Raw genomic sequence first — 25,595 nt, 5'->3', positions numbered from 1 at the left:
GACTGGGGTGAAGGTTCACATACCAACAGGACAATGACCCTAAGCACACAGCCAAGACGACGCAGGAATGGCTTTGGGACAGATCCCTGAATGTCTTTGAGTGGCCCAGCCAGAGTCCGGACTTGAACCCGATCGAACATCTCTGGATAGACCTGAATATAGCTGTGCAGCAACACTCCCCATCCAAGTACTGGGTAAGGGCTTCCTGAGTGGCACAGTGGTCTAATGAGGCATCACTACAGCACTGGGTTCGATCCCAGGCGGTGTCACAGCCGACTGTGACCGGGAGACCCATGAGTCGGCGTACAACTTGCAAAGAGTCGTCCTGTTTTTGCTTTGTCATTATGGGGTATTGTGTATAGATTGATGAGGGAATTTTTAAAAATCCATTTTAGAATAAGGCTGTAACGTAACAAAATGGGGGGAAAGTCAAGGGGTCTTGAATACATGTTGGTCCCATGTTTCATGAGCTGAAATAAAAGATCCCAGACATTCTCCATACGCACAAAAGGCTTATTTGTGTCAAATGTTGTGCACAAAATTGTTTACATCCCTGTTAATTAGTATTTCTCCTTTGCCAAGACAATCCATCCACCTGACAGTTGTGTTATATCAAAAAGCTGATTAAACAGAATGATCATTACACAGATGCACCTTGTCCTGGAGACAATAAAAGGCCACAGATGTCTCAAGTTTTGAGGGAGTGTGCAATTGCCATGCTGACTGCAGGAATGTCCACCAGAGCAGTTGCCAGAGAATTGAATGTTAATTTCTCCACCATAAGCTGCCTCCAACATGGTTTTAGAGAATTTGGCAGTACGTCCAACCGGCTTTACATCCGCATACCACATGTAACCACAGCAGCCCAGGACCTCCACATCCGGATTCTTCATCTGCGGGATTGTCTGAGACCAGCCACACGGACAGCTGATGAAACTGTGGATTTGAACAACCAAAGAATTTCTGCACAAACTGTCTCAGGGTAGCTCATCTGCGTGCTCGTCATCCTCACCGGGTCTTGGCCTGACTGCAGTTTGACACTGTAACTGACTTCAGTGGGCAAATGCTCACCTTTGATGGACACTGACATGCTGGAGAAGTGTACTCTTCTTGGATAAATTCCAGTTTCAATTGTACTGGGCAAATTACAGACAGTGTGTATGGGAGAGCAGTTTGCTGATGTCAACATTGTGCCCCATAGTGATGGTGGAGTTATGGTATTGGTTGGCATAAGCTACTGACAACTAACACAATTGCATTTTATTGATGGCAATTAGAATAAACAGAGATACCTATACATTTTAGTCATTCAGCAGATGCTCTTATCCAGAGCGGAGTTGAACCCACAACCCTGGCTTCGTAAGTGCCATGCTCTACTAACGGAGCCACACAGGACATTGTTGTGCCAGTCATCCGCCGCCATCACATCATGTTTCAGCATGATAATGCACAGCCCCATGCAGCAAGGATCTGTACACAATTCCTGGAAGCTGAAAATGTCCCAGTTTTTCCTTGGCCTGCATTCTCACCAGATATGTCACCCAGCGTGTTTCAGTTCCCACCAATATCCAGCAACGTTGCATAGCCATTTAAGAGGAGTGGAACAAGATTCCACAGGCCACAATCATTTGCCTGATCAACTCTATTTGAAGGAGATGTGTCACTGCATGAGGCAAATGGTGGTCACTCCAGATACTGACTGGTATTCTGATCCACACCCCAACCTTTTTTTAAGTGACCAACAGATGCATATCTGTATTTCCAGTATTGTGAAATCCAGACTGATTTCCTTATGTGAACTGTAAAATCTTAGAAATTGTTGCATGTTGTTGTTTGTATTATTGTTCCTTGTATATTCTACAGACTCTGAGTACCGCCAACCCCACTTTTAGATCGGCACAAATAAAATAGAAATCACTATAAAGCCCAATATTTTCAACATGCAAGCCTGAACATTGTATTGTCAATGGTGGTCTTAAAATAATATGTTTAAAAACTTTTTTTCTCATAAATTCCTTCTTGTATTTGCTTATAAGTGAGAAAAAAATCTAATCTACTTTTTAAAATGTGTTATTTGTTACGTTATCCACCTTGCAATGTTTTATTTTGAAGGTTTCCTCATTACCATAGTAAACTGACGTCGTTGTTAGTGTCGCTAGCATAATAGTAGTGATGCAGGAGCTGAACAAATATAAATGATAAAAGGCTACAGATGAAAGGGGAAAGTATCTTCAATCTTGAACCAAGGGGAAATGGTTGTTGCTTGCTAGCGTTCACAAGCACCGCGTTAGCTACAAAATAGCCTAAACGTTTCCTTGAAAATGTCTAAAATGCAGCTGTTGCAGGATTATCTAAACGAGCGGTTAACAGCGGTGGCTGTTGAGATATTTGGGGCTGTGGAAAATACCATAGCAGAGTACCAGGAAGAAATCTCCCGTTCGAAGGAGGAGATTGAACGTTTACGGAAGCTGCTGGATTTGGTTTTCCAACCCGACATAAAGCTACAGAAAGCAGGTTAGTAGTTAGTCCAATAGTGGACTAAAGGAACCCAACTTTACTCCGTAAGGAATTTACAAGTTCTGTGTTGGCACTCGAAGCCAAAACAGCCAAATACTCCATGTAAAAATGAATCGATTCTCAATTGCGGCATGTTCTATAAACATAAATCTCCTTATTTTAATATCACATCAAAATAATTTAACAAATGAAAAATACACACACTGTACACTTTTACCCGGTTTTAACAGTTGCAGCAGACATTTTCAGTGACATGTTTGTGGCGTCCGTCTTCCATTAACACAGGGGTTCGCAGACAGCTAATAGCACAGGTAATCTACTCTGTCTTCTGTCTGTTTTCCGTAAACGAGTGCTGTAACATGGACATATGGTCTTGTGGGAACCTAACCCGATAAAAGGTGTGTAATTGAACCTTGTTTGTAGAAAATTATTTCTCGCTGATATGAAATATGTTTCCAAAATCGTACCGAAAGTGATGCGTATTAATGCAAGCATCGGGGCTCTTAGCAAAACTCCCCATGTCAGATCAGAACATACTGTCGTCAATAGTCGCTGAAGCAGTTAGTGTCTATGATTGGATAGTTCGTAGTGAATAAAGACGCTGCAAGCTAGCTCAATCAATGTGATTGAACCAGCCAGGCCTGCCAATCAACTGATTGACTACTAATTTTTTTTATCCAACCCTCTCAGACCCCCCGCAGCTCACGCTCCTTGTCCCTGAAGAGGAGGTTCTTGCTGAGAAGCAGCACTGTGAGCAGGAGTGGGGCCCCAGTCTGGACCAGGAGGACCCAGAGCCCACTCAGATTAAAGAGGAACAGGAGGATTTTGGGACCAGTCAGGAGGAAGAGCAGCTTCAGGGGCTGGAGTCTGATATCAAAGAGGTCATATTCTCTCCTCTATTTTCTCCCCAGCCCTCACATCATCCCCAAACCCAAACTGTGGAGCACAGAGAGAGGGACGCTCTACCCACCAAAACAACTGAAGAGATCAAAACGGAACCGGATGGAGAGGGCTATGGAAGATCTGAAGCAAACAATGAATTACAGCCCCTCTCTCCAGTAAATTCCGACTGTTCTGCAGCTCATATCGGGAACAGTGAAAGGGACAGTATAGGGCTAATGTCAGGGTTACAGCCACTCAAATCAAAGACAACATGGACAAATAAAGTACAAAGCTCTATTAAGACCAGGGAAGCCAGTGAGTTGAAAGTTCCATTGAGGGCGGCTCACTCAGGGGAGAGACCACACAGGTGTCCCGTCTGCAGGAAATGCTTTCTGAAAATTAGCATTTTAAAAACTCATCAGAGAATTCACACTGGGGAGAAACCATATTGCTGCAATGTATGTGGCAAATGCTTCAGCCGGATGGGACACCTGACTGAGCATATGAGAACTCACACGGGGGAGAAACCATATCAGTGCAAAGAATGTAGCAAATGCTTCAGCCGGATGAGAAACCTGACCGTTCATATGAGGACTCACACAGATGAGAGACCATATAAGTGCCCCATGTGTGTAGAATGCTTCAGATCAGCAAGTCATCTAAAATGGCACCAGCGAAGACATCACACAGGAGAGAAACCACGTTGCTGACTTTGTGGTAAATGCTTCACTTGTAAGAACTGAGGAGGAGAATGAACCCAGAGGGATAAACATGACAGTGCTGCTGGGGCAAAATGGTACTCTCCCTTGTAGGAGGACCTTTCCATTGTAAAACACTGATGTTTCATAACCCTTCTGGGCATGGCACAAATGTATATACTGTAATAAGTTTTTCAGAACCTAGTAGTTATTTGGCAATTCTAGCATTATTTGCACGCAAAATCACAATTTATATGTCTCACAGAATGGACAAACAAAATGTAAATTCAACTTTTGATGTGTGTGTCTCTAGTACCCCTTGGGGGGAGTGTTTACCCCCTAAAAGTCAACTTGTAAATATTGACATGTTGGGCAAATAAGAAGTGTTCTGGATGTTACACACCCTCTGTTCTGGATGTTACACACCCTCTGTTCTGGATGTTACAGGAAATTGAACATATTAGCAAAAGTCTGAGTGAGGTCAAAACATGGATTGCCATTTCGATCACAAAAAAGTATAATTTTCAAAAGAATGTAACAACGTATGGATGTTACAGAATCTGAAAGTTTTATTGATCAAAATCAAAAAAATATATATTTTTTGAAAGTTTTTCAAATGTCTGCAGAAGGCATAGTATCTCAGGATTACATAAATGCAGTTAGCCTAAATACCACACCCTAATAGGTTATGTTTTGTCTTTAAATACACTATATATACAAAAGTATGTGGACACCCTTTTAAATTAGTGGATTGGGCTATGTCAACCACACCTGTTGCTGGTGTAAAAAAAGAGATGTTATTGCAGGTGTAGTGAAATGCTTGTGTTCGTAGCTCCAACAGTGCAGTGATATCTAACAATTCATACAAATCTAAAAATGAAACAAATGGAATTAAGAAATATTAGGACGAGCAATGTCGGAGTCCGGAGTATACATATACACTGAATCTACAAAACATTAAGAACACTTGCTCTTTCCATGACTGACTAATCTGGTGAATCCAGGTGAAAGCTATGATCCATTAAATGACGTCACTTGCTAAATCCACTTCAATCAGTGTAGATGAAGGGGAGGAGACGGGACAATTGAGTCTTGAGACAATTGAGACTTGGATTATGTATGAGTGCCATTCAGAAGGTGAATGGGCAACACAGAAGATTTAAGTGCCTTTGAACAGGGTATATTAGTAGGTGCCAGGCGCACCAGTTTGTGTCAAGAACTGCAATGGTTTTTCCTGCTAAACAGTTTCTGGTGTGTATCAAGAATGAACGAACACCCAAAGGACATCCAGCCAACTCGACACAACTGGGAAGCATTGAAGTCAACATTGGGCAGTATCCTTGTGGAACGCTTGACACCTTGTAGAGTCCATGCCCCGATGACTTGAGACTGTTCTGAGGGCAAAGGGGGGGTGTAACTCAATATTAGGAAGGTGTTCCTAATGTTTGATTCAAAAGTTTGGGGTCACTTAGAAATGTCCTTGTTTTTGAAAAAAAACAACAACAAAAATTGTCCATTAAAATAACATCAAATGGATCAGAAATACAGTGTAGACATTGTTCATGTTGTAAATAACATTTGTAGCTGGAAACGTCAGATTTTTAAAATGTAATATCTACATAGGCGTACAAAGGCCCATTATGAGCAACAGTGAAGAGGCGACTCTGGGATGCTGGCCTTCTAGGCAGAGTTCCTCTGCCTAGAACACAGTGTCTGTGTTATTTTGCCCATCTTAATCTATTATTTTTATTGGCCAGTCTGAGATATGGCTTTTTCTTTGCAACTCTGCCGAGAAGTCCAGCATCCTGGAGTCACCTCTTCACTGTTGACGTTGAGACTGATGTTTTGCGGGTACTATTTAATGAAGCTGTTTCCAGCTACAAATGTAATTTACAACATTAACAATGTCTACACTGTATTCTGATCAATTTCAATTTTAATGGACAAAAAATGTGCTTTCTTTCAAAACAAGGACATTTCCAAATGACCCCAAACTTTTGAACGGTAGTGTATATCCTGAAAAATATATATAAATGCAACATGTAAATTGTTGATCCCATGTTTCATGAGCTGAAATCAAATATCCCAGAAATGTTCCATACGCTCAAAATGTATTTCTCTCAAATTTTGTTTACATCCCTGTTAGGGAACATTTCTCATTTGACAAGATGATCCATCCAACCTACAGGTGTGGCATATCAAAAAGCTGGTTAAACAGCATGATCATTACACAGGTGCACATTGTGCTGGGGACAATAAAAGGCCACTCTAAAATGTGCACTTTTGTCACACAACACAATGCTGCAGATGCCTCAAATTTTGAGGGTGCATGCAATTGGCATGCTGACTACAGGAATCTCCACCAGAGCTGTTGCCAGAGAATTTAATGTTAATTTCTCTACCATAAGCGGCAATGTCGTTTTAGAGAATTTGGCAGTACGTCCAACCCGCCTCACAACCGCAGACCACATGCAACCACGCCTGCCCAGGACCTACTGTCAACATTGTGAACAGTGTGCCCCATGGTGGGGTTATGGTATTGGTAGGTATAATTGCATTTTATTGATGGCAATTTCAATAAACAGCTCAGCGATGCAAACAATGCGTTCTTTATCAGAAGATTCCAACGACCACCGATATACTTCCCGAAGTGCTAAACAGGCACAGACACAGGTCGGTAACAGAGGCGGTCGCTGAATACCTGGGGAGCAAGGTGGTTGGAGTTGTCAATGAAGCTCATGACAGAAGTATGATGCCATAGTTTCAGTGGTGGAAAAAGTACTCAATTGTCATACTTGAGTAATAGGAAAGACACCTTAATAGAAAAGGACTCAAGTAAAAGTCGCCCAGTCTAATAGCATCTGGTTTTAAATGTACTTAAGTACAATGGTGGAAAAAGTACTCAGTTGTAATACTTGAGTAAAAGTAAATGCTATACATTAAATTCCTTACTTTAAGCAAACCAGAGGTCACACTTTTTTAAATATACGTGTAAATAGTTTTTACGGACAGACGTGAACACTCAAATTCATAAATAATTTGCAAACACAGTATTTGTGTTTAGTGAGTCCGCCAGATCAGAGGCAGTAGGGATGACAATGTGTTAAATCAAAGTGTCACATGCAAATAGTCTGGGTAGCCATTTGATTATCTTTTCCAGGAGTCTTATGGCTTGGATGTAGAAGCTGTTAAGAAGCCTTTTGGACCTAGACTTGGCGCTCTGGTACCGCTTGCTGTGCGGTAGCAGAGACAACAGTCTATGACTAAGGTGGCTGAAGTCGTAACAATTTTTAGGGCCTACCTCTGAAACACCCCTTGGTATAGAGGTCTTGGACGGCAGGAAGCTTGGCCCCAATGATGTACTGTGCCGTACACTCTACCCTCTGTAGTACCTTGTGGTCGGAGGCCGAGCAGTTGCCATACCAGGGTAGAGTGTAGAGGGTAGAGTGTATCACTGTGTCAGTGATGCAACAGGTCAGGATGTTCTCAATGGTGCAGCTGTAGAACTTTTTGAGGACCCATGCCAAATATTTTCAGTATCCTGAGGGGTAATAGGCTTTGTTGTGCCCTCTTCACGACTGTCTTGGTGTGTTTGGATATTAAGCAAACCAGAGGCCACAATTTTTTTTAAATATACGTGTAAATATTTTTGCCTTCAATGTTTTTAAGGCTGCAAAGAAGCCTTTTTGTATCCTCTTGTCGAACAGCAGGTTGTCAATAAACACAATGCTGGCTTTCTTCATCAGGTTGTTATCCTGGCACCACAAGGCCAGATCTCTGACCTCCTCCCTAAAGGCTGTCTCATCGTTGTCGGTGAGACACCACTGTTGTGTCGTCAGCAAACTTAATGATGGTGTTGGAGTTGTCGTATCTTATCCATCATTAAAGGTACTAAACGATATTATAACCGCCATAGATAAAATACCGTACTGTGTAGCCGTCTTCATCGACCTGTCCAAGGATTTCGACTCTGTCAATCCCCGTATTCTTATCGGCAGACTCAATAGCCTTGGTTTTTCTAATGACTGCCTCGCCTGGTTCACCAACTACTTTGCAGACAGAGTTCAGTGTGTCAAATCGGAGGGCATGTTGTCCGGACCTCTGGCAGTCTCTATGGGGGTACCACAGGGTTCAATTCTCGGGCTGACTCTTTTCTGTATATATCAATGATGTCGCTCTTGCTGCTGGCGATTCCCTGATCCACCTCTACACAAACGACACCATTCTGTATACTTCTGGCCCTTCCTTGGACACTGTGCTAATTAACCTCCAAACAAGCTTCAATGCCATACAACACTCCTTCCGTGGCCTCCAACTGCTCTTAAACGCTAGTAAACACAAATGCATGCTTTTCAACCGTTTGCTGCCTGCACCCGCCCGCCCGACTAGCATCACTACTCTGGACGGTTCTGACCTAGAATATGTGGACAACTATAAATACTTAGGTGTCTGGCTAGACTGTAAACTCTCCTTCCAGACTCATATCAAACATATCCAATCAAAAATCAAATCTAGAATCGGCTTTCTATTTCGCAACAAAGCCTCCTTCACTCACGCCGCCAAACTTACCCTAGTAAAACTGACTATCCTACCGATCCTCGACTTCGGCGATGTCATCTACAAAATAGCTTCCAACACTCTACTCAGCAAACTGGATGCAATCTATCACAGTGCCATCCGTTTTGTTACCAAATCACCTTATACCACCCACCACTGCGACCTGTATGCTCTAGGCGGCTGGTCCTCACTACATATTCGTCGCCAGACTCACTGGCTCCAGGTCATCTATAAAAGTCTATGCTAGGTAAAGCTCCGCCTTATCTCAGTTCACTGGTCACGATAACAACACCCACCCGTAGCACACGTTCCAGCAGGTATATCTCACTGAACATCCCCAAAGCCAACACCTCATTTGCCCGCCTTTCCTTCCAGTTCTCTGCTGCCAATGACTGGAACGAATTGCAAAAATTGCTGAAGTTGGAGACTTTTATTTCCCTCATCAACTTAACATCAACTATCTGAGCAGCTAACCGATCGCTGCAGCTGTACATAGTCCATCTGTAAATAGCCCACCCAATCTACCTATCTCATCCCCATACTGTTTTTATTTTATTTACTTTTCTGCTCTTTTGCACACCAGTATCTCTACTTGCACATCATCTGCTCATTTATCACTCCAGTGTTAATCTGCTAAATTGTAACTATTATCTCCTATGGCCTATTTATTGCCTACCTCCTCATGCCTTTTGCACACACTGTATATAGACTTTCTTTTTTCTACTGTGTCATTGATTTATTTATTGTGTTACTGGCTTGTTTATTGTTTACTCCATATGTAACTGTGTTGTTGTCTGTGTCACACTGCTATGCTTTATCTTGGCCAGGTTGCAGTTGCAAATGAGAACTTGTTCTCAACTAGCCTACCTGATTAATTAAAGGTCAAATAAAAAATGTGAAGACATAATAAATTAATAATAAATTATTATTACGTGATTCAGCTAATCATGTAAATTTAATTAACTAGAAAGCGGGGCACCACAGAAAATCTCCAGATTACAAAGTTAGAATTTTCAGAATATAACTAATATCTGATCAATTAGTCTATTAATTAATTATTCTTTACCTCACGTCAGTCTCATTCAAAACGTTGTCATTAGTTGGGTATCTGCACGAACCCAGCCTTTACTATAAATCATCCATACACCAATTGGCTTAATCATTTATCTACTAACTAACTAAATAATCACAGAAATGCACAAACAAATAAACAGTAGATATTGGTTACTAACAAGGATAGGGCAGATTCCCTAGTGGGCTAAGCCGATATGACAGCTTGGTGGACAAAGGGAAGTGTGTGTGGACTGAGAGAGCAGGAAAGCATTACACACAGTTGATAATTATATTAATTGAAATGCTAATCCTTTGCACATGAACGCTAACTAATTCGGGAATAATTGCAATCAATATATATTTACGCCCATGTGTCGTTGTGATTTTCTCTGTTGGAATCCAGTCCGTCTGCTGGAGAGTTCATCCGTCTCTCTCTCTTTCTGTTTCCCTGAAGATCAAAGTATTTGGTTAAAATGGATACTTCAGAGTATCATTCAGAAATGTTGTCATAGATAGATGTTTCGGCGGTTTCCGGTATTCTCGTCCCAGGTTTCCATCATTTCTAGCTTCAGACTAGTAATTAGTATCTAAGATTTGCTCGTATTCTGTAGGGATCGATAGTCTCAGAGTTTAACCATTTCCAGCCGAGTAGCCAATGCTCCATGTGGTATGGTTAGTAATTCAATAACTAATCACAATCACAGCTCATGCTGTGAGTTTGCTTAGTCTTGGTACTCAAACCTGTGCCACCCCAGCTTACACCGAGGTATGCGTGGTCTGAAGAGAATTTCCTCAGGAGGGGGTTTTATTCGTAACAATAGGAAAGGGCTGTTCCATGACGTCAGATCATGTCTGTGCTCACGGGGGCGGGCCAATAACTTAGTTAAACTTTAAAGGGAATACAATTCTGTCACATTAAAGGTTTAACATCACATTACATCATTTCACAAATAGTTTCATCTTTACTCTTTCATTTTATACAAGAATTAGATGCAAACACCATAATTGAGAAATGTACATATTCAGAGATATAGTTATGTTTGTTTCCTGTCCTTCGTGAGGTCACCAAATGAGACACACTCAACATAACTGTCCCTTAAGTGTCCACCATTACCACATTCTCAGTAGTGGACATATAGTTTCAGTTTTCCTATTTTGGGGAATTAGGAGTTCGACAACGTGAAATCCTTTGTTAACTTTGGTCTCCATCTCTGCATGAAAAGGAGGATAGTCTCCGCCAGGAATTTACGACCTGAGATAACAGAACCTGGGTGTAGGAGAGAGTGAGAGAGGGGGAAGCCACGATCTACACCCGAAAAGGGCCACGTCATGACAGAGTCGTGCCTGGCCATGCAGTCATGAGTGAACAGGGAGTACAGGAGGGGACTGAGCATGTACCCCTGAGGGGCCCCCCTATTGAGGATCAGTGTGGCAGATGTGTTGTTACCTACCCTTACCACCTGGGGGAAGCCCGTCAGGAAGTCCAGGATCATGTTGCAGAGGGAGGTGTTTAGTCCCAGGGTCCTTAGCTTAGTGATGATGAGCTTTGAGGGCACTATGGAGTTGAACGCTGAGCTGTAATCAATGAAAAGCATTCTCATGTAGGTGTTCCTTTTGTCCAGGTGTGAAAGGGCAGTGCAATAGAGATTGCATCATATGTGGATCTGTTGGGGCGGTATGCAAAGTGGATTGGGTCTAAGGTTTCTGGGATAATGGTGTTGATGTGAGCCATGACCAGCCTTTCAAAGCACTTCATGGCTACAGACGTTAGTGCTACAGGTCGGTAGTCATTTCGGCATGTTACCTTAGTATTCTTGGGCATAGGGACTATGGTGGTCTGCTTCTAACAGGTTGGTCTTACAGACTCAGCTATATTGATAGGTATGTGAATTGTACCATGTTGCTATCCTGCCTGAGCAACTAGTACTTTTGGGTGTCAGGGAAAATGAATGGGAGTAAAAAGTACATATATTTTCTTTAGGAATGTAGTGGAGTAAATGTAAAAGTAGTAAAACATATAAAAAGTAGAGTTACAACTAACAAAACACCTAAGTAGTACTTCAAAGTATTTGTACTTACAGTGCCTTAAGAAAGTATTCATAACCCTTGACTTATTCCACATTTTGTTGTGTTACAGCCTAAATTCAAAATTGATTAAATCGATTTATTTTTCTCACCCATCTACCCATCTGTAATGACAACATTTAAACATGTTTTTAGAAATTCTTGCAAATTAAAATGAAAAACATTCATATTTGATTTACATAAGTATTAACACCCCAGAGCACCGTGCGGAAGTGGAAACCCGTTCTCTGGAGTGATGAATCACACTTTAACATTTGGCAGCCAATGCACAAATCTGTGTTTGGCAGATGCCAGGAAAACGCTACCTGCCCCAATGCATAGTGCCAACTGTAAAGTTTGGTGGAGGAGGAATAATGGTCTGGGGCTGTTTTTCATGGTTCGAGCTAGGCCCCTAAGTTCCAGTGAAGGGAAATCTTAATGTGATAGCATACAATGACGTTCTAGACTAATATGTGCTTCCAACTTTGTGGCAACAGTTTGGGGAAGGCCCTTTCCAGTTTCAGCATGACAATGCCCCCGTGCCCCAAGTGAGGTCCGTGCAGAAATTGTTTGACGCGATCGTTGTGGAAGAACTTGACTGGCCTGCACAGAGCCCTGACCTCAAACCCAATCCAAAACCTTTGGGATGATTTGGAATGTCGACTGCAAGCCAGGCCTAATCGCCCAACATCAGTGGCCAACCTCACTAATGCTTGTGGCTGAATGTAAGCAAGTCCCCTCAGCTATGTTCCTGCATTTAGTGGAAAGCCTCCCCAGAAGAGTGGAGGCTGTTATAGCAGCAAAGGGATACCAACTCTATATTAATGCCTATGATTTTGGAATGAGATGTTCGATGAGCAGGTGTCCACATACTTTTTGGTCATGTGGTGTACTTTACAACACTGCATAGTTTTCAAAATACCGGTAGTTTCTTTGAGAAGATATATAAAATATCTGTGCATTTGAACAACAGCATAAATACACCTATTTCACTTTTGCATGTCAAAAATCAAATGACCACTGCTGCACATGCTGCCCCGGTTTTGAAGAGATTAGATTATACTTCAGAACAAGCAGCCAGCTCAAGAACGAGTGCACCAGGGAGAACGGTCGTCACTAGTTACCAATGCTAAGTCATAAAGCCCGCCTATTTCAACAGTAACAAATAAGAACTTTCAGTCATTTAGCAGACACTCTCATCCAGAGTGATTTACAGTGCATACATTTTCACACTAGTCCCCCATGAGTATCGAACCCACAATGCTAGCATTTAAAACACCATACTCTACCAACTGAGCCACATGGGACAACCTCTACAGTTTATTTTCTGACAATTTGATTTTAAACCTAACCTTAATCATACCGCTAACCTTATAAGCAAATGTTTGTTTAAATTCATTTTTAGGATATAGCCAGTTTTGACTTTGTGGCAGTGGAAACCAGAGAGAATGAAATAAGCATGCAGATGCAATAAAGGAAAACATGATCTAACTGGGGATAGCTAGCTAATATCATGGAGTTAGTCAGAAAGACTTGAAATTGGAATGGGAGCTAAAAAAAAGTTGTGTCCTTCCAGATCCGCTATGAGAAGGTTCTAGCTTGTGTCTCCCTCTTTCCTTCAACTCTTGTTGGATGCAGTTGTATGGTTTATCAGGTCTTGTACTGTTTTGATTATTTATTTAAAATGTGCTTTTGCGCCATCTGTACCTGATAGAGCAGATCTAGTCTCACGTGCAGAAGTAAGCCGTCTGGCTCGAGAGACTCAGTGGGGAGGGAGTCTAGAACAGACCTAGAAGTTCTGACTGAATGCACATTTGAGCGCCCCAGAATGGTCCATTTACTTTGTGCTGTTATAATTAATGCTGCAGTTCCCCCTCATAGCAAATAGCTAGCAAAACAATCCAAGGAATTATGCACCCATGGAAGTGGAGCAGCTGCTGAGGAGCAGTAAGTAACTCAACAGCTTGTTTTGAATAATATTTTTTTTTAACATGAAAATGTACACATTTACCATTTAAAATATAATCCATGGATTAAATATATATAATATATATATATATATATATAACTCAGCAAAAAAATAAATGTCCCTTTTTCAGGACATGTCTTCCAAAGATAATAAGTAAAAATCCAAATAACTTCACAGATCTTCATTGTAAAGGATTTAAACACCGTTTCCCATGCTTGTTCAATGAACCATAAACAATTGATGAACATGCACCTGTGGAACGGTCGTTAAGACACTAACAGACGGTAGGCAATTAAGGTCACAGTTATGAAAACTTAGGACACTAAAGAGGCCTTTCTACTGACTCTGAAAAAAGTCAGTAGAAAGAAAGATGCCCAGGGTCCCTGCAAAAGAAAGATGCCCAGGGTCCCTGCTCATCTGGATGAACGTGCCTTAGGCATGCTGCAAGGAGGCATGAGGACTGCAGATGTGGCCAGGGCAATAAATTGCAATGTCCGTACTGTGAGACGCCTAAGACAGCGCTACAGGGAGACAGGACGGACAGCTGATTGCCCTCGCAGTGGCAGACCACGTGTTACAACACCTGTACAGGATCAGTACATCAGAACATCACATCTGCGGGACAGGTACAGGATGGCAACAACAACTGCCCGAGTTACACCAGGAACGCACAATCCCTCCATCAGACCTCAGACTGTCTGCAATAGGCTGAGAGAGGCTGGACCGAGGGCTTGTAGGCCTGTTGTAAGGCAGGTCCTCACCAGACATCACTGACAACAATGTTGCCTATGGGCACAAACCCACTGTCGCTGGACCAGACAGGACTGGCAAAAAGTGCTCCTCTCTGACGAGTAGCAGTTTTATCTCACCAGAGATAATGGTCGGATTCGTGTTTATCGTCGAAGGAATGAGTATTACACCAAGGCCTGTACTCTGGAGCGGGATTGATTTGGAGATGGAGGGTCCGTCATGGTCTGGGGCGGTGTGTCACAGCATCATCGGACTGAGCTTGTTGTCATTGCAGGCAATCTCAACACTGTGCGTTACAGGGAAGACATCCTCCTCCCTCATGTGGTACCCTTCCTGCAGGCTCATCCTGACATGACCCTCCAGCATGACAATGCCACTACTGCGCATTCTGTGCGTGATTTCCTGCAAGAGGAATGTCAGTGTTCTGCCATGGCCAGCGAAGAGCCCAGATCTCAATCCCATTGAGCACGTCTGAGACCTGTTCAATCGGAGGGAGAGGGCTAGGGCCATTCCCCCCAGAAATGTCCGGGAACTTGCAGGTGCCTTGGTGGAAAAGTGGGGTAACATCTCACAGCAAGAACTGGCAAATCTGGTGCAGTCCATGAGGAGGAGATGCACTGCAGTACTTAATGCAGCTGGTGGCCACACCAGATGCTGACACTTACTTTGATTTTGACCCCTCCCCCTTTGTTCAGGGACATATTATTCCATTTCTGTTAGTCACATGTCTGTGGAACTTGTTCAGTTTATGTCTCAGTTGTTGAATCTTATGTTCATACAAATGTTTACACATGTTAAGTTTGCTGAAAATAAACACAGTTGACAGTGAGAGGACGTTTATTTTTTGCTGAGTTTAGTTACTCCTGTTTATTTTAATGATCAACTTTTTTGGATTCGCGCCACTATTGTTTTCCCACCCTAAATTCTTCTTTGAGGCGGGCTTTTTCCCACCTCTACAAATAATTTAACACTCTACAAATCACTGAACCGATTATATTATAACTGTGACAGTTTGGTTAAAAAAAGTAATAGGGTCTCTACCAGGCTGCAGTCATAAGTACATTCATTATATTGATTATGTCATTTCTTATCCAGGCATGCATTTGGATTACAATGTGTGTCTATTTATTTTGTATTTAGACTTTTCTTATGCTATACAGGTGTGGTTACAGGTTCCTTTAAAGCTTTTAATGATTCTGTTTCATTACATTATTATTTCACAATATGTTACTGAAAAATCACCATATTATACATCATTATCCCCAACAAACCCACCACCCCTTCACACTACTTTGGCCCTAACAGATCCTACACCAGACGCTCAGCCTGGGAGGCTGGAACCCTTCTCTTTAAACCCCCTGTAGTTCTTCTGCACCAAAATCTCTGACACCCAACAACTTCTCTGCTGAGCTAGGGTTATTTTTTCTACTTTCTATTGTGCCCAGTGACATGAGCCTACCTTCTATGCTCGATTCGAGGCAAGCAACACTGAGGCATGCATTTTTTAAATGTTTATTTCACCTTTATTTATGCATGAGAGCATCAGATGTTCTGGACGACTGTGTGATCACGCTCTCTGTAGCCGACGAGAGTAAGAGCTTTAAACAGGTCAACATTCACAAGGCTGCGGGGCCAGATGGATCACCAGGACGTGTGCTCCGGGCATGTGCTGACCAACTGGCAGGTGTATTCACTGACATTTTCAACATGTCCCTGATTGAGTCTGTAATACCAACATGCTTCACGCAGACCACCATAGTCCCTGTGCCCAAGAACACAAAGGCAACCTGCCTAAATGACTACAGACCCATGGCACTCACGTCCGTAGCCATGAAGTGCTTTGAAACACCGTTATCCCAGAAACCCTAGACCCACTCCAATTTGCATACCGCCCAAACAGATCCACAGATGATGCTATCTCTATTGCACTCCACACTGCCCTTTCCCAACTGGACAAAAGGAACATCTTTGTGAGAATGCTATTCATTGACTACAGCTTAGCGTTCAACACCATAGTACCCTCAAAGCTCATCACCAAGCTAAGGAACCTGGGACTAAACACCTCCCTCTGCAACTGGATCCTGGACTTCCTGACGGGCCGCACCCAGGTGGTGAGGGTAGGTAGCAACACATCTGCCACGCTGATCCTCAACACTGGAGCTCCCCAGGGGTGCGTGCTCAGTCCCCTCCTGTACTCCCTGTTCACCCACGACTGTATGGCCAGGCACGACTCCAACACCATCATTAAGTTTGCTGACGACACAACAGTGGTAGGCCTGATCACCGACAACGATGAGAGCCTATAGGGAGGAGGTCAGAGACCTGGCCGGGTGGTGCCAGAATAACAACCTATCCCTCAACGTAACCAAGATTGAGAAGATTATTGTGGACTACAGGAAAAGGAGCACCGAGCACGTCCCCATTCTCATCGACGGGGCTGTAGTGGAGCGGGTTTAGAGCTTCAAATTCCTTGGTGTCCACATCAACAACAAACTAGAATGGTCCAAACACACCAAGACAGTCGTGAAGAGGGCACGACAAAGCCTATTCCCCCTCAGGAAACTAAAAAGATTTGGCATGGGTCCTGAGATCCTCAAAATGTTCTACAGCTGCACCATTGAAAGCATCCTGACCGGTTGCATCACTGCCTGGTACGGCAATTGCTCATTCTCCGACCGCAAGGCACTTCAGAGGGTAGTGCGTACAGCCCAGTACATCACTGGGGCAAAGCTGCCTGCCATCCAGGACCTCTACACCAGGCGGTGTCAGAGGAAGGCCCTGAAAATTGTCAAAGATCCCAGCCACCCCAGTTATAGACTGTTCTCTCTACTACCGCATGGCAAGCGGTACCGGAGTGCCAAGTCTAGGACAAAAAGGCTTCTCAACAGTTTTTACCCCCAAGCCATAAGACTCCTGAACAGGTAACCAAATGATTACCCTGACTATTTGCATTGTGTGCCCCCACCGCAACCCCTCTTTTACGCTGCTGCTACTCTCTGTTTATCTTATATGCATAGTCACTTTAACTATACATTCATGTACATACTACCTCAATTGGCCCTATCAACCAGTGCTCCCGCACATTGGCTAACCGGGCTATCTGCATTGTGTCCCACCACCTGCCAACCCCTCTTTTTACACTACTGCTACTCTCTGTTCATCATATATGCATAGTCACTTTAACCATACCCACATGTACATACTGCCTCAATAAGCCTGACTAACCGGTGTCTGTATATAGCCTTGCTACTCTTATTTTCAAATGTCTTTTTACTGTTGTTTTATTTCTTTACTTACCTAAACACACACACACACACACACATACTTTTTTTCTCCGCACTATTGGTTAGAGCCTGTAAGTCAGCATTTCACTGCGTACGTGATTTGACTTAATTGTGAACAAAATATGCAATTCACTCTCCGACCTGTGAAGGGCAGCAAAACGAAATAAAGCGTCTAGTACGTCTGCCGGGAAACCACACGAAGAAGAAGAGTTAGCCTTGTTTACAGATACAACATGAAAATGTCTTTGCTGTTTACCTCGAGGGGGATGGCTAGCTAGCCAGCTTCCACAGAAAATAGGCTAAACGTTTCCACTTTACTTCCCCTCAAAATGTCTAAAATGCAGCGGTTACAGGATTATCTAAACGAGCGATTAACAGCGGTGGCTGTTGAGATATTTGGGGCAGTGGAAAATACCATAGCAGAGTACCAGGAAGAAATCTCCCGTTCGAAGGAGGAGATCGATCGTCTACGGAAGCTGCTGGATTTGGTTTTCCAACCCGACATAATGTTACATAGAGCAGGTCAGTAGTGAATTATGACCGCTGCTAGATCAATCAGTGTGATTGAACCAGTCAGGCCTGGTAATCAACCGATTAACCAACGTTTGCTGATTCTACTAAACAAAAATATAAACGCAAGTGTTGGTCCCATGTTTCATGAGCTGAAATAAAATATCCCAGAAATGTTCCATACACACAAAAAGCTTTTCTCTCAAGTTTTGGGAATAAATGTATTTACTTCCTTGTTAGTGGGCGTTTCTCCTTTACCAAGATAAATCATCCACCTGACAGGTGTGACATATCAAGAAGCTGATTTAAACAGCATGATCATTACACAAGTGCACCTTGTGCTGGTGACAAAAGGCCACTCTAAAATGTGCAATTTTGTCACACAATACAATGCCACAGATGTCTCAAGTTGAGGGAGTGTGCAATTGGCATGAGTTGTTGCCAGAGAATTGAATGGTAATTTGTCTACCATATTCCACCTCCAATCTCATTTTAGAGAATTTGGCAGTACGTCCAACTGGCATCACAACCGCAGACCACGTGTATGGATCTCATGTGGATGAGCGGTTTGCTGATGTCAACATTGTGAACAGAGTGCCCCATGGTGGGGTTATGGTATGGCCAGGTGTAATCTACAAACACATAGCATTTGATTGATGGCAATTTGAATGCACAGAGATACCTTGATGAGATCCTGAGGCCCATTGTCATACCATTCATCCGCCACCATCACCTCATGTTTCAGCATGATAATGCACGGCCCCATGTCGCAAGGATCTGTACACAATTCCTGGAAGATGAAAATGTTCCAGTTCTTCCATGGCCTGAGTACTCCCCAGACATGTCACCTATTGAGCATTTTGGAATAGTCTGGATTGACGTGTATGACAGCATTTTACAGTTTATGCCAATGTCCAGCAACTTAACACAGCCATTGAAAAGGAGTGGGAAAACATTCCATAGTTCCAACATTCCACAATCAATAGCTCAATCAACTCTATGTGAAGGAATTGTGTTGCGCTGCATGAGGCAAATGAGGATCACACCAGATACTGACTGGTTTTCTGATTCACGCCCCTACTTTTTTAAAGGTATCTGACCAACAGATGCATATCTGCATTCCCAGTCATGAGAAATATGTAAATTAGGGGCTAATGAATTCATTTCAATTGACTAATTTCCTTATATGAACTGTAACTCAGTAGAATCTTTGAATTTGTTGGATGTTGTGTTTTATATTTTTGTTCAGTATATATGAACATTAATATTCATTTGAACTTGGCTCAGAGCTATTGAATACTAATAATTTATCCTATCGTCTCAGATCCCCAGCAGCTCACATTTCCTGTACCTGGAGAAGTTCCCCCTGAGAAGCAGCACTGTGAGCAGGAGTGGAGCACCAGTCCGGGCCAGGGCGACCCAGAGCCCAAACAGATTAAAGAGGAACAGGAGGAGTTTGGGACCAGTCAGGAGGAAGAGCAGCTTCAGGGGCTGGAGTCTGATACCAAAGAGTTCATATTAATTTCTACCTGTGTGAAAAGGGACCCATCCCAGTCCTCACATTGTTACCAAATCCATACTGTGGAGAACAGAGATAGGGACTCTCTACCCACCAAAACAATTGAACAAGACATCAAAACAGAACATGGAGAGGCCTACGGAGAATCCGAACCAAACAATGAATTACAGCCCCTCTCTCCAGTAAATTCAGACTGTTCTGCAGCTCAGATTGGAAACAGTGAAAGTGACAATGGTGGGGATGGTGGAGGACTAATGTCAGGGTTACAGCCACTCAAATCAAAGAGAACATTGACAAAGAAAGGACAAAGCTCTAAGATCAGGGAAGCCAGTGAGTTGAAAGTTCCATTGAGGGCGGCTCATTCAGGGGAGAGACCACACAGGTGTCCTGTCTGCAGGAAATGCTTTCTGAAAAGTAGCATTTTAAAAACTCATCAGAGAATTCACACTGGCATGAAACCATATTGCTGTAATGTATGTGGCAAAAGTTTCAGAGAAAAGGGAACCTTGACAGAACATACGAGAAGTCACACTGGGGAGAAACCATATCAGTGCAAAGATTGTGGCAAATGCTTTATCCGGATTAGAAACCTGACAGACCATATGAGGATACATACTGGAGAGAAACCGTATCAGTGCAGTGATTGTGGCAAATGCTTCAGTCAGAAGAAAACCCTGACCATACATATGAGGACAGTACACTGGAGAGAAACCGTATCCGTGCAAAGAATGTGGCAAATGCTTCAGCCAGATGAAAAGCCTGAAAGGCCATATTAGGATTCACACAGGTGAGATGCACCATCAGATGAGAGACCATATAAGTGGAACCATGTGTGTAGAATGCTAAAATGCTAAAATCTAAAATGGCACCAGCGAAGACATCACACAGGAGAGAAACCACATTGCTGACTTTGTGGTAAATGCTTCACTTGTAAGAACTGAGGAGGAGAATGAACCCAGAGGGATAAACATGACAGTGCTGCTGGGGCAAAATTGTACTCTCCCTTGTAGGAGGACCTTTCCATTGTAAAACACTGATGTTTCATAACCCTTCTGAGCATGGCACAAATGTATATAATATGTTTTGTAAAACTTAGTTATTTTGGTTTCCACAGTAAGATTTTTACATTTGTTCCAACATTAATCCTCTCCCCCACTTGGACTATCCCCTATAAAGTCACAGCAATCTAGTACATTGGTGTTATCTAAATACATTAAAGGATGTTTACATTTTGAGGGTGTGATGATCAGGGTTGGGTTTAATTCCATTTAAATTTCAGTCAATTCAGGAAGTTAATTGAAATTCCAATTCTCCTCAACACTTTTCAATTATGAAGATGTGGAATTGGAATTTGGTTTATTTTCTGAATTGACTGGATTTTAAATGGAATTCACCCCTGGTGATGATCATCCTATGTCATCATCACTTAATATAAAGCCTTGCTTATTATATAAATGACCAGACATGACAAACGGTTTATGATAAGAAGCCCGATATGTTGATAGTTGATCACCTGGGAAAATAAACGCGTTTGAGATTGAGGGACTTTTATTCATCTGGACCGGCGCCCTGGTAGTCGTGTTTTGCACCATGTGAAAGTTGATTGCATTTGTTTTGGAACCGTGCTGCTGGCATGAGCCAGGTTCCCCATTCAAAGCCCACGGTGAAGTCGGCTAAAAACAAAAGTGACGTAATTAACATGTGGCATAATGAGTAGGATTCTGTGTTTTCACATGCAGAGGTGATTGCTTTTGATAAAAAAAAAACTTTATCTGCCTTCCCAATAAAAACTAGTTTGACAATTCAAACATCATTTATGGGAAAGAGATTTATGTTCTGGCCGATTCACCATGCTTCCTTGTTGGCGACATGACCAAGCAGTGCAGATGACTATTTCATTTGAGAAGAGTGCTTTTTCCTCACCGCTTTTGTCCTTTCATGTCATGGGCCATAAACTGCTGCTTCAGCATAATCGAATCCGCCCATTGGCACGTTGGAAATTGGTTTGGCGACAAAACCTTCTTTAGTGCGTCTCTGATAATATTACTCTGTCTGTTAATGCATTTAACGATCAGAAAGTTCAACTAAAATGTGATCATGTGTAACATTTAAAATGTGAAGGCTAATTTAAAGAAATGTGAATGATTACCTTGTTTATTCCTGTGATTTGTTGAGGGTGGTCTGTCCATTTCCTGATCAGAGTTTGACAGGTAAACAGTGGGAGTGTTCGAGTGCATGGTTAATTCATGGTACGGGGTACTCGGAAGTAGCATATTCCTGGGAGGGACTTATAAAGCATGTTGTCCTGGGAGGGACTTATAAAGCATGTTGTAGCACCTTTATAAGTCCCTCCCGGGAATATTACACATGTATTGTAATAGTTGCCTTTGTCAATTGATCACCATTTTGTGAATGTATTCTCATTGGCCGTTGCATTATGGGTAGCTGTATTTAAACCTTGCCATTTCGTTGTTTGAGACAGGACAGAGCCAGGAAAAGTTGGCATGCTGCTGTTTTAATTGACATTATTAGCCTGGATTTTTATTTGAACAAGCTCTTATGTGGAACAGTTTATGATCCTGTTGCAACCAACAGTCTATTTTGTTTTGTAAATATTGTAAAACTTTGCCCACTATTTCCTCACTGCAAATAAAAAGCCTCACCATGAGCAGAAAATCAGCTTTATATTGTCTTGCCGATTCCGGTTAAAAATCCAACTGCTGGGTCACCCTCAGGGAGGGGAAAGGGCATGCTACATTTATACCTGTAGTAGGAGGACAAACAAACCCATCAGGTCAATGATATTGGCTGAATGTATTAAGGGATAAGCAGAACAATGCATTTTTAAGCATACATGTATGTAGTTACCTTCCTTTTGCTTAGAATTATACACAATACATTTCAGTGACTGTCTTGTAGCTGTACTAAAATCAGCACATATTTTGTTTCATGCAGAAGGCACCTGGTTCAAATGTTGGACTGTCACCTCACCAGCTCTAGTCTGTCATGACCTCTTATGTCTGTGTAGTGTGTTTGACACCACTGCATGGTGTTCTTTCTCATAAACCTGACATGGCATGGCATTACATGGACTGGGGCTATGTTGTTCTGAGTATCTTAGAGTGGATTGGTGTATCATGCTTCTTCTTAATAAAATGTTATTTTTAATTAGTTTATCATTTTTACGTTTTTGTTGTCGGTTATTTTTATAGATTTGTTTGTACAGGGGCTCAAATAAATTGAGTACTTTCTCAACCTTTATTGTTAGTCATACATCAGGTAGAGTTGTAGGATATTTCACAGTGAATATATATAGTGGAAAGTTAGTCCACAACTTTTGCTGTGTATTTGATTTGCATTATAGAATTGGAACACAGCCAGGTGGAGATTGTTCATTTCAGATGCGCTACATTTCCATTACAGCAGGTGGCGGTATAACAATTTTACCTCGTGCAGGTTCAAAAAGACAAGCCGATATGGGGGGTGATTCATGCCAGAATTAAGTCTCGTGAAGCTACTGATACCTCTCACCAAGTCCTAGCGCCATAATAATAACGGCATGAATTAACATGGACTGTCAATGGAGACAAGTTTGTTTGTAAAGAGTCAAACTGCCGACGGTTTCACAACACGTGACACATACACGTCATGTAGACGTGGTGTTCACTTCTCGTAACGTGTCATTGACACGACAGGTGTCAGTTTGCGTGTAAGTTTATTATGAATGATCTCACCATAAAAGCCTTAACGTCTACATGTGTTACGTGTTAGTTTGTGTCTGTTCAGTTAATCAATTTCATTTTCGATTTAGCTAAAATAGGCCTAGCGCCCCAATGCAACAATTATTAGGCTAGTTAATATTGCAGCCATCATTACTGTGTAGATAGGCCTATTTCTCGCATCAATACAAACACAAGGGCTTCTTGGTAGCCTAGTGTTAGAGCGTTAGGCCAGTAACCAAAAGATTGTTAGATTGAATCCCAAAGCTGACAAGATTAACATTCTTTGTAGTTTTGCCCGAGCAAGGTAGTTAACCCACTGTTCCCTGGGCGAGGAATACGTGGATTTTGATTAAGGCAGCACCCTGCAACTCTCTGATTCAGAGGGGTTGGGTTAAATGCGGAAGACACATTTCAATTGAGTGCATTCAGTTGTACAACTGACTAGGTATCCCCTTTCCTTTGTTAGAGGTAGCCTAGGTCTCTAGTGGCCCATTCAAAACAACTCGGAAGTCGACAATTTTTCTTTTGTTTTGAACAGTCATTCAACTCAGAATCTCTGGCATCTTAGGCAGTAGCCTAGTGTTTAGAGTGCTGGACTAGTAACCGTAAGGTTGCAAGATCGAATCCCCAAGCTGACAAGGTAAAAATCAGTCGTTCTGCCTCTGAACAAGGCAGTTAACCCACTGTTCCTAGGCCGCCATTGAAAATAAGTATTTGTTCTTAACTGACTTGCCTAGTTAAATAAAGGTTTAAAAAAAGTATTTCAATCCTTCGCAATCCTTCGTCTATACAAGTATTGCAATCCTTCGTCTATACATTTGTGGAGATGTCTTATGGTTAAAAGCAGGGTTCCTATTGAGAGGGTATGTGAGGATATAGGCTTTGTTATAGAGACGTGCAAAAAGCATATGCTACCACTTGTTTGCTTAGCCATAGGAAAAGCAACGGTCCAGATTTTATACAGCAATCTATGCTATAACAATGACGTTGGGCCAATTGTGCGCTGCCATATGGGACTCCCAAACACAGCCTGGAAACAAACCAGGGTCTGTAGTGATGCCTCTAGCACTGAGATGCAGTGCCTTAGACTGCTGTGCCATTCGGGAGTCCCAAGCATGTATTTTTTGTTGGTCCTGTCAATGTTGAGTGATCACACATGCCTCAGCACAAATAGGTGACTTTGCCTGCTTGCAAATGTGTGCTAAAAGTGGGGATGTTTCATAGTATTTCTGATTATCTTAACTTACCAACACCAATTCATTTTATTTTACACAGATATCCACGGAACCACAACTGCCATATAAGGCTACACTCATATACAAAGGTGCTATCTATAAACTAACAGGATTCTTCCACTGTCCACATAAGAGAACACTTTTTGGTTCCAGGTAGAACCGTTTCTGTGTCTAGGTAGAACCCTTTTGGGCTCCATTCCATAGAGGGTTCTACATGGAACCAAAACTACTTCTACCTGGAACTAAAAAGGGTTCTGTTTGAACCCCTTTCTCAAAGAGTCTCAACCAGTTTAGCCTGTTCAGTTTACACCATTTGATTCTGTACTCAAACATCTGCCTGGTATTCAAGATAACATGCAACAGCACCACCACCTTTTGAAGGTTTTCGTCAACCTCTGCTCAGACTTAAATCGCCGTGTTCCAAGAACCTCCACCAGGGGTGACTGTAGTATCCTCAAACGGACAAAAAGGAGACGCAAGAGGTACCCCACACTCATTTTAGATCCCAAGGGGTCTTTATTTTCATACTGTATGCTCTCACTCTCATCACTATTTCCTTTGCCATCTTCTAAAGTCTTTACTTGGAACTCCATACATACATACATACACACATACATACACACATACATACACACAAACATACACACATACATACATATACACACACATACTATAGCATCTTGCTTACATTTCAGGCATCCAGCTGAGGCCTTGGATGGATCATGTTACACTGAGATGGGCACAGGGGTATATGTACAGTCATTTTTAGTGTGGTGGCACAGTCGTTGAACAGGAGAAGAGGATGTGGTTACTTGTGGAGGGAGAACAGTGAGAG

At 42.3% G+C, this 25,595-nt stretch overlaps 2 protein-coding genes across 3 annotated transcripts; both read left to right on the top strand.

The window, feature by feature from the left end:
* Window positions 1-2,132: 2,132 nt before the first annotated feature.
* Window positions 2,133-5,122, top strand: LOC110528427 (zinc finger protein 569-like). The gene is made up of 2 exons (XM_021610480.2): window positions 2,133-2,514; window positions 3,208-5,122. The coding sequence occupies exons 1-2, from the start codon at window positions 2,322-2,324 to the stop codon at window positions 4,107-4,109; spliced, it is 1,095 nt and encodes a 364-aa protein (XP_021466155.2). The 5' UTR covers window positions 2,133-2,321; the 3' UTR covers window positions 4,110-5,122.
* Window positions 5,123-5,207: 85 nt separating this feature from the next.
* On the top strand, window positions 5,208-22,984 carry LOC110528428 (zinc finger and SCAN domain-containing protein 2). Of its 2 annotated transcripts, none has more exons than XM_036984004.1 (2): window positions 5,208-5,427; window positions 19,609-22,984. In XM_036984004.1, the coding sequence occupies exons 1-2, from the start codon at window positions 5,322-5,324 to the stop codon at window positions 20,577-20,579; spliced, it is 1,077 nt and encodes a 358-aa protein (XP_036839899.1). In that variant the 5' UTR covers window positions 5,208-5,321; the 3' UTR covers window positions 20,580-22,984. The 2 variants fall into 2 exon arrangements, with proteins under 2 accessions (XP_036839899.1, XP_021466157.2); XM_021610482.2 differs by lacking the exon at window positions 5,208-5,427 and adding an exon at window positions 17,954-18,296.
* The last annotated feature ends 2,611 nt before the right edge of the window (window positions 22,985-25,595 follow it).

The sequence above is a fragment of the Oncorhynchus mykiss genome, chromosome 7 (assembly GCF_013265735.2).
Source record: "Oncorhynchus mykiss isolate Arlee chromosome 7, USDA_OmykA_1.1, whole genome shotgun sequence".
NCBI classification, from domain to species: Eukaryota; Metazoa; Chordata; class Actinopteri; order Salmoniformes; family Salmonidae; genus Oncorhynchus; species Oncorhynchus mykiss.
Note: the sequence above shows the minus strand (reverse complement) of the source record. Positions and strands in the feature narration are given on the sequence as shown.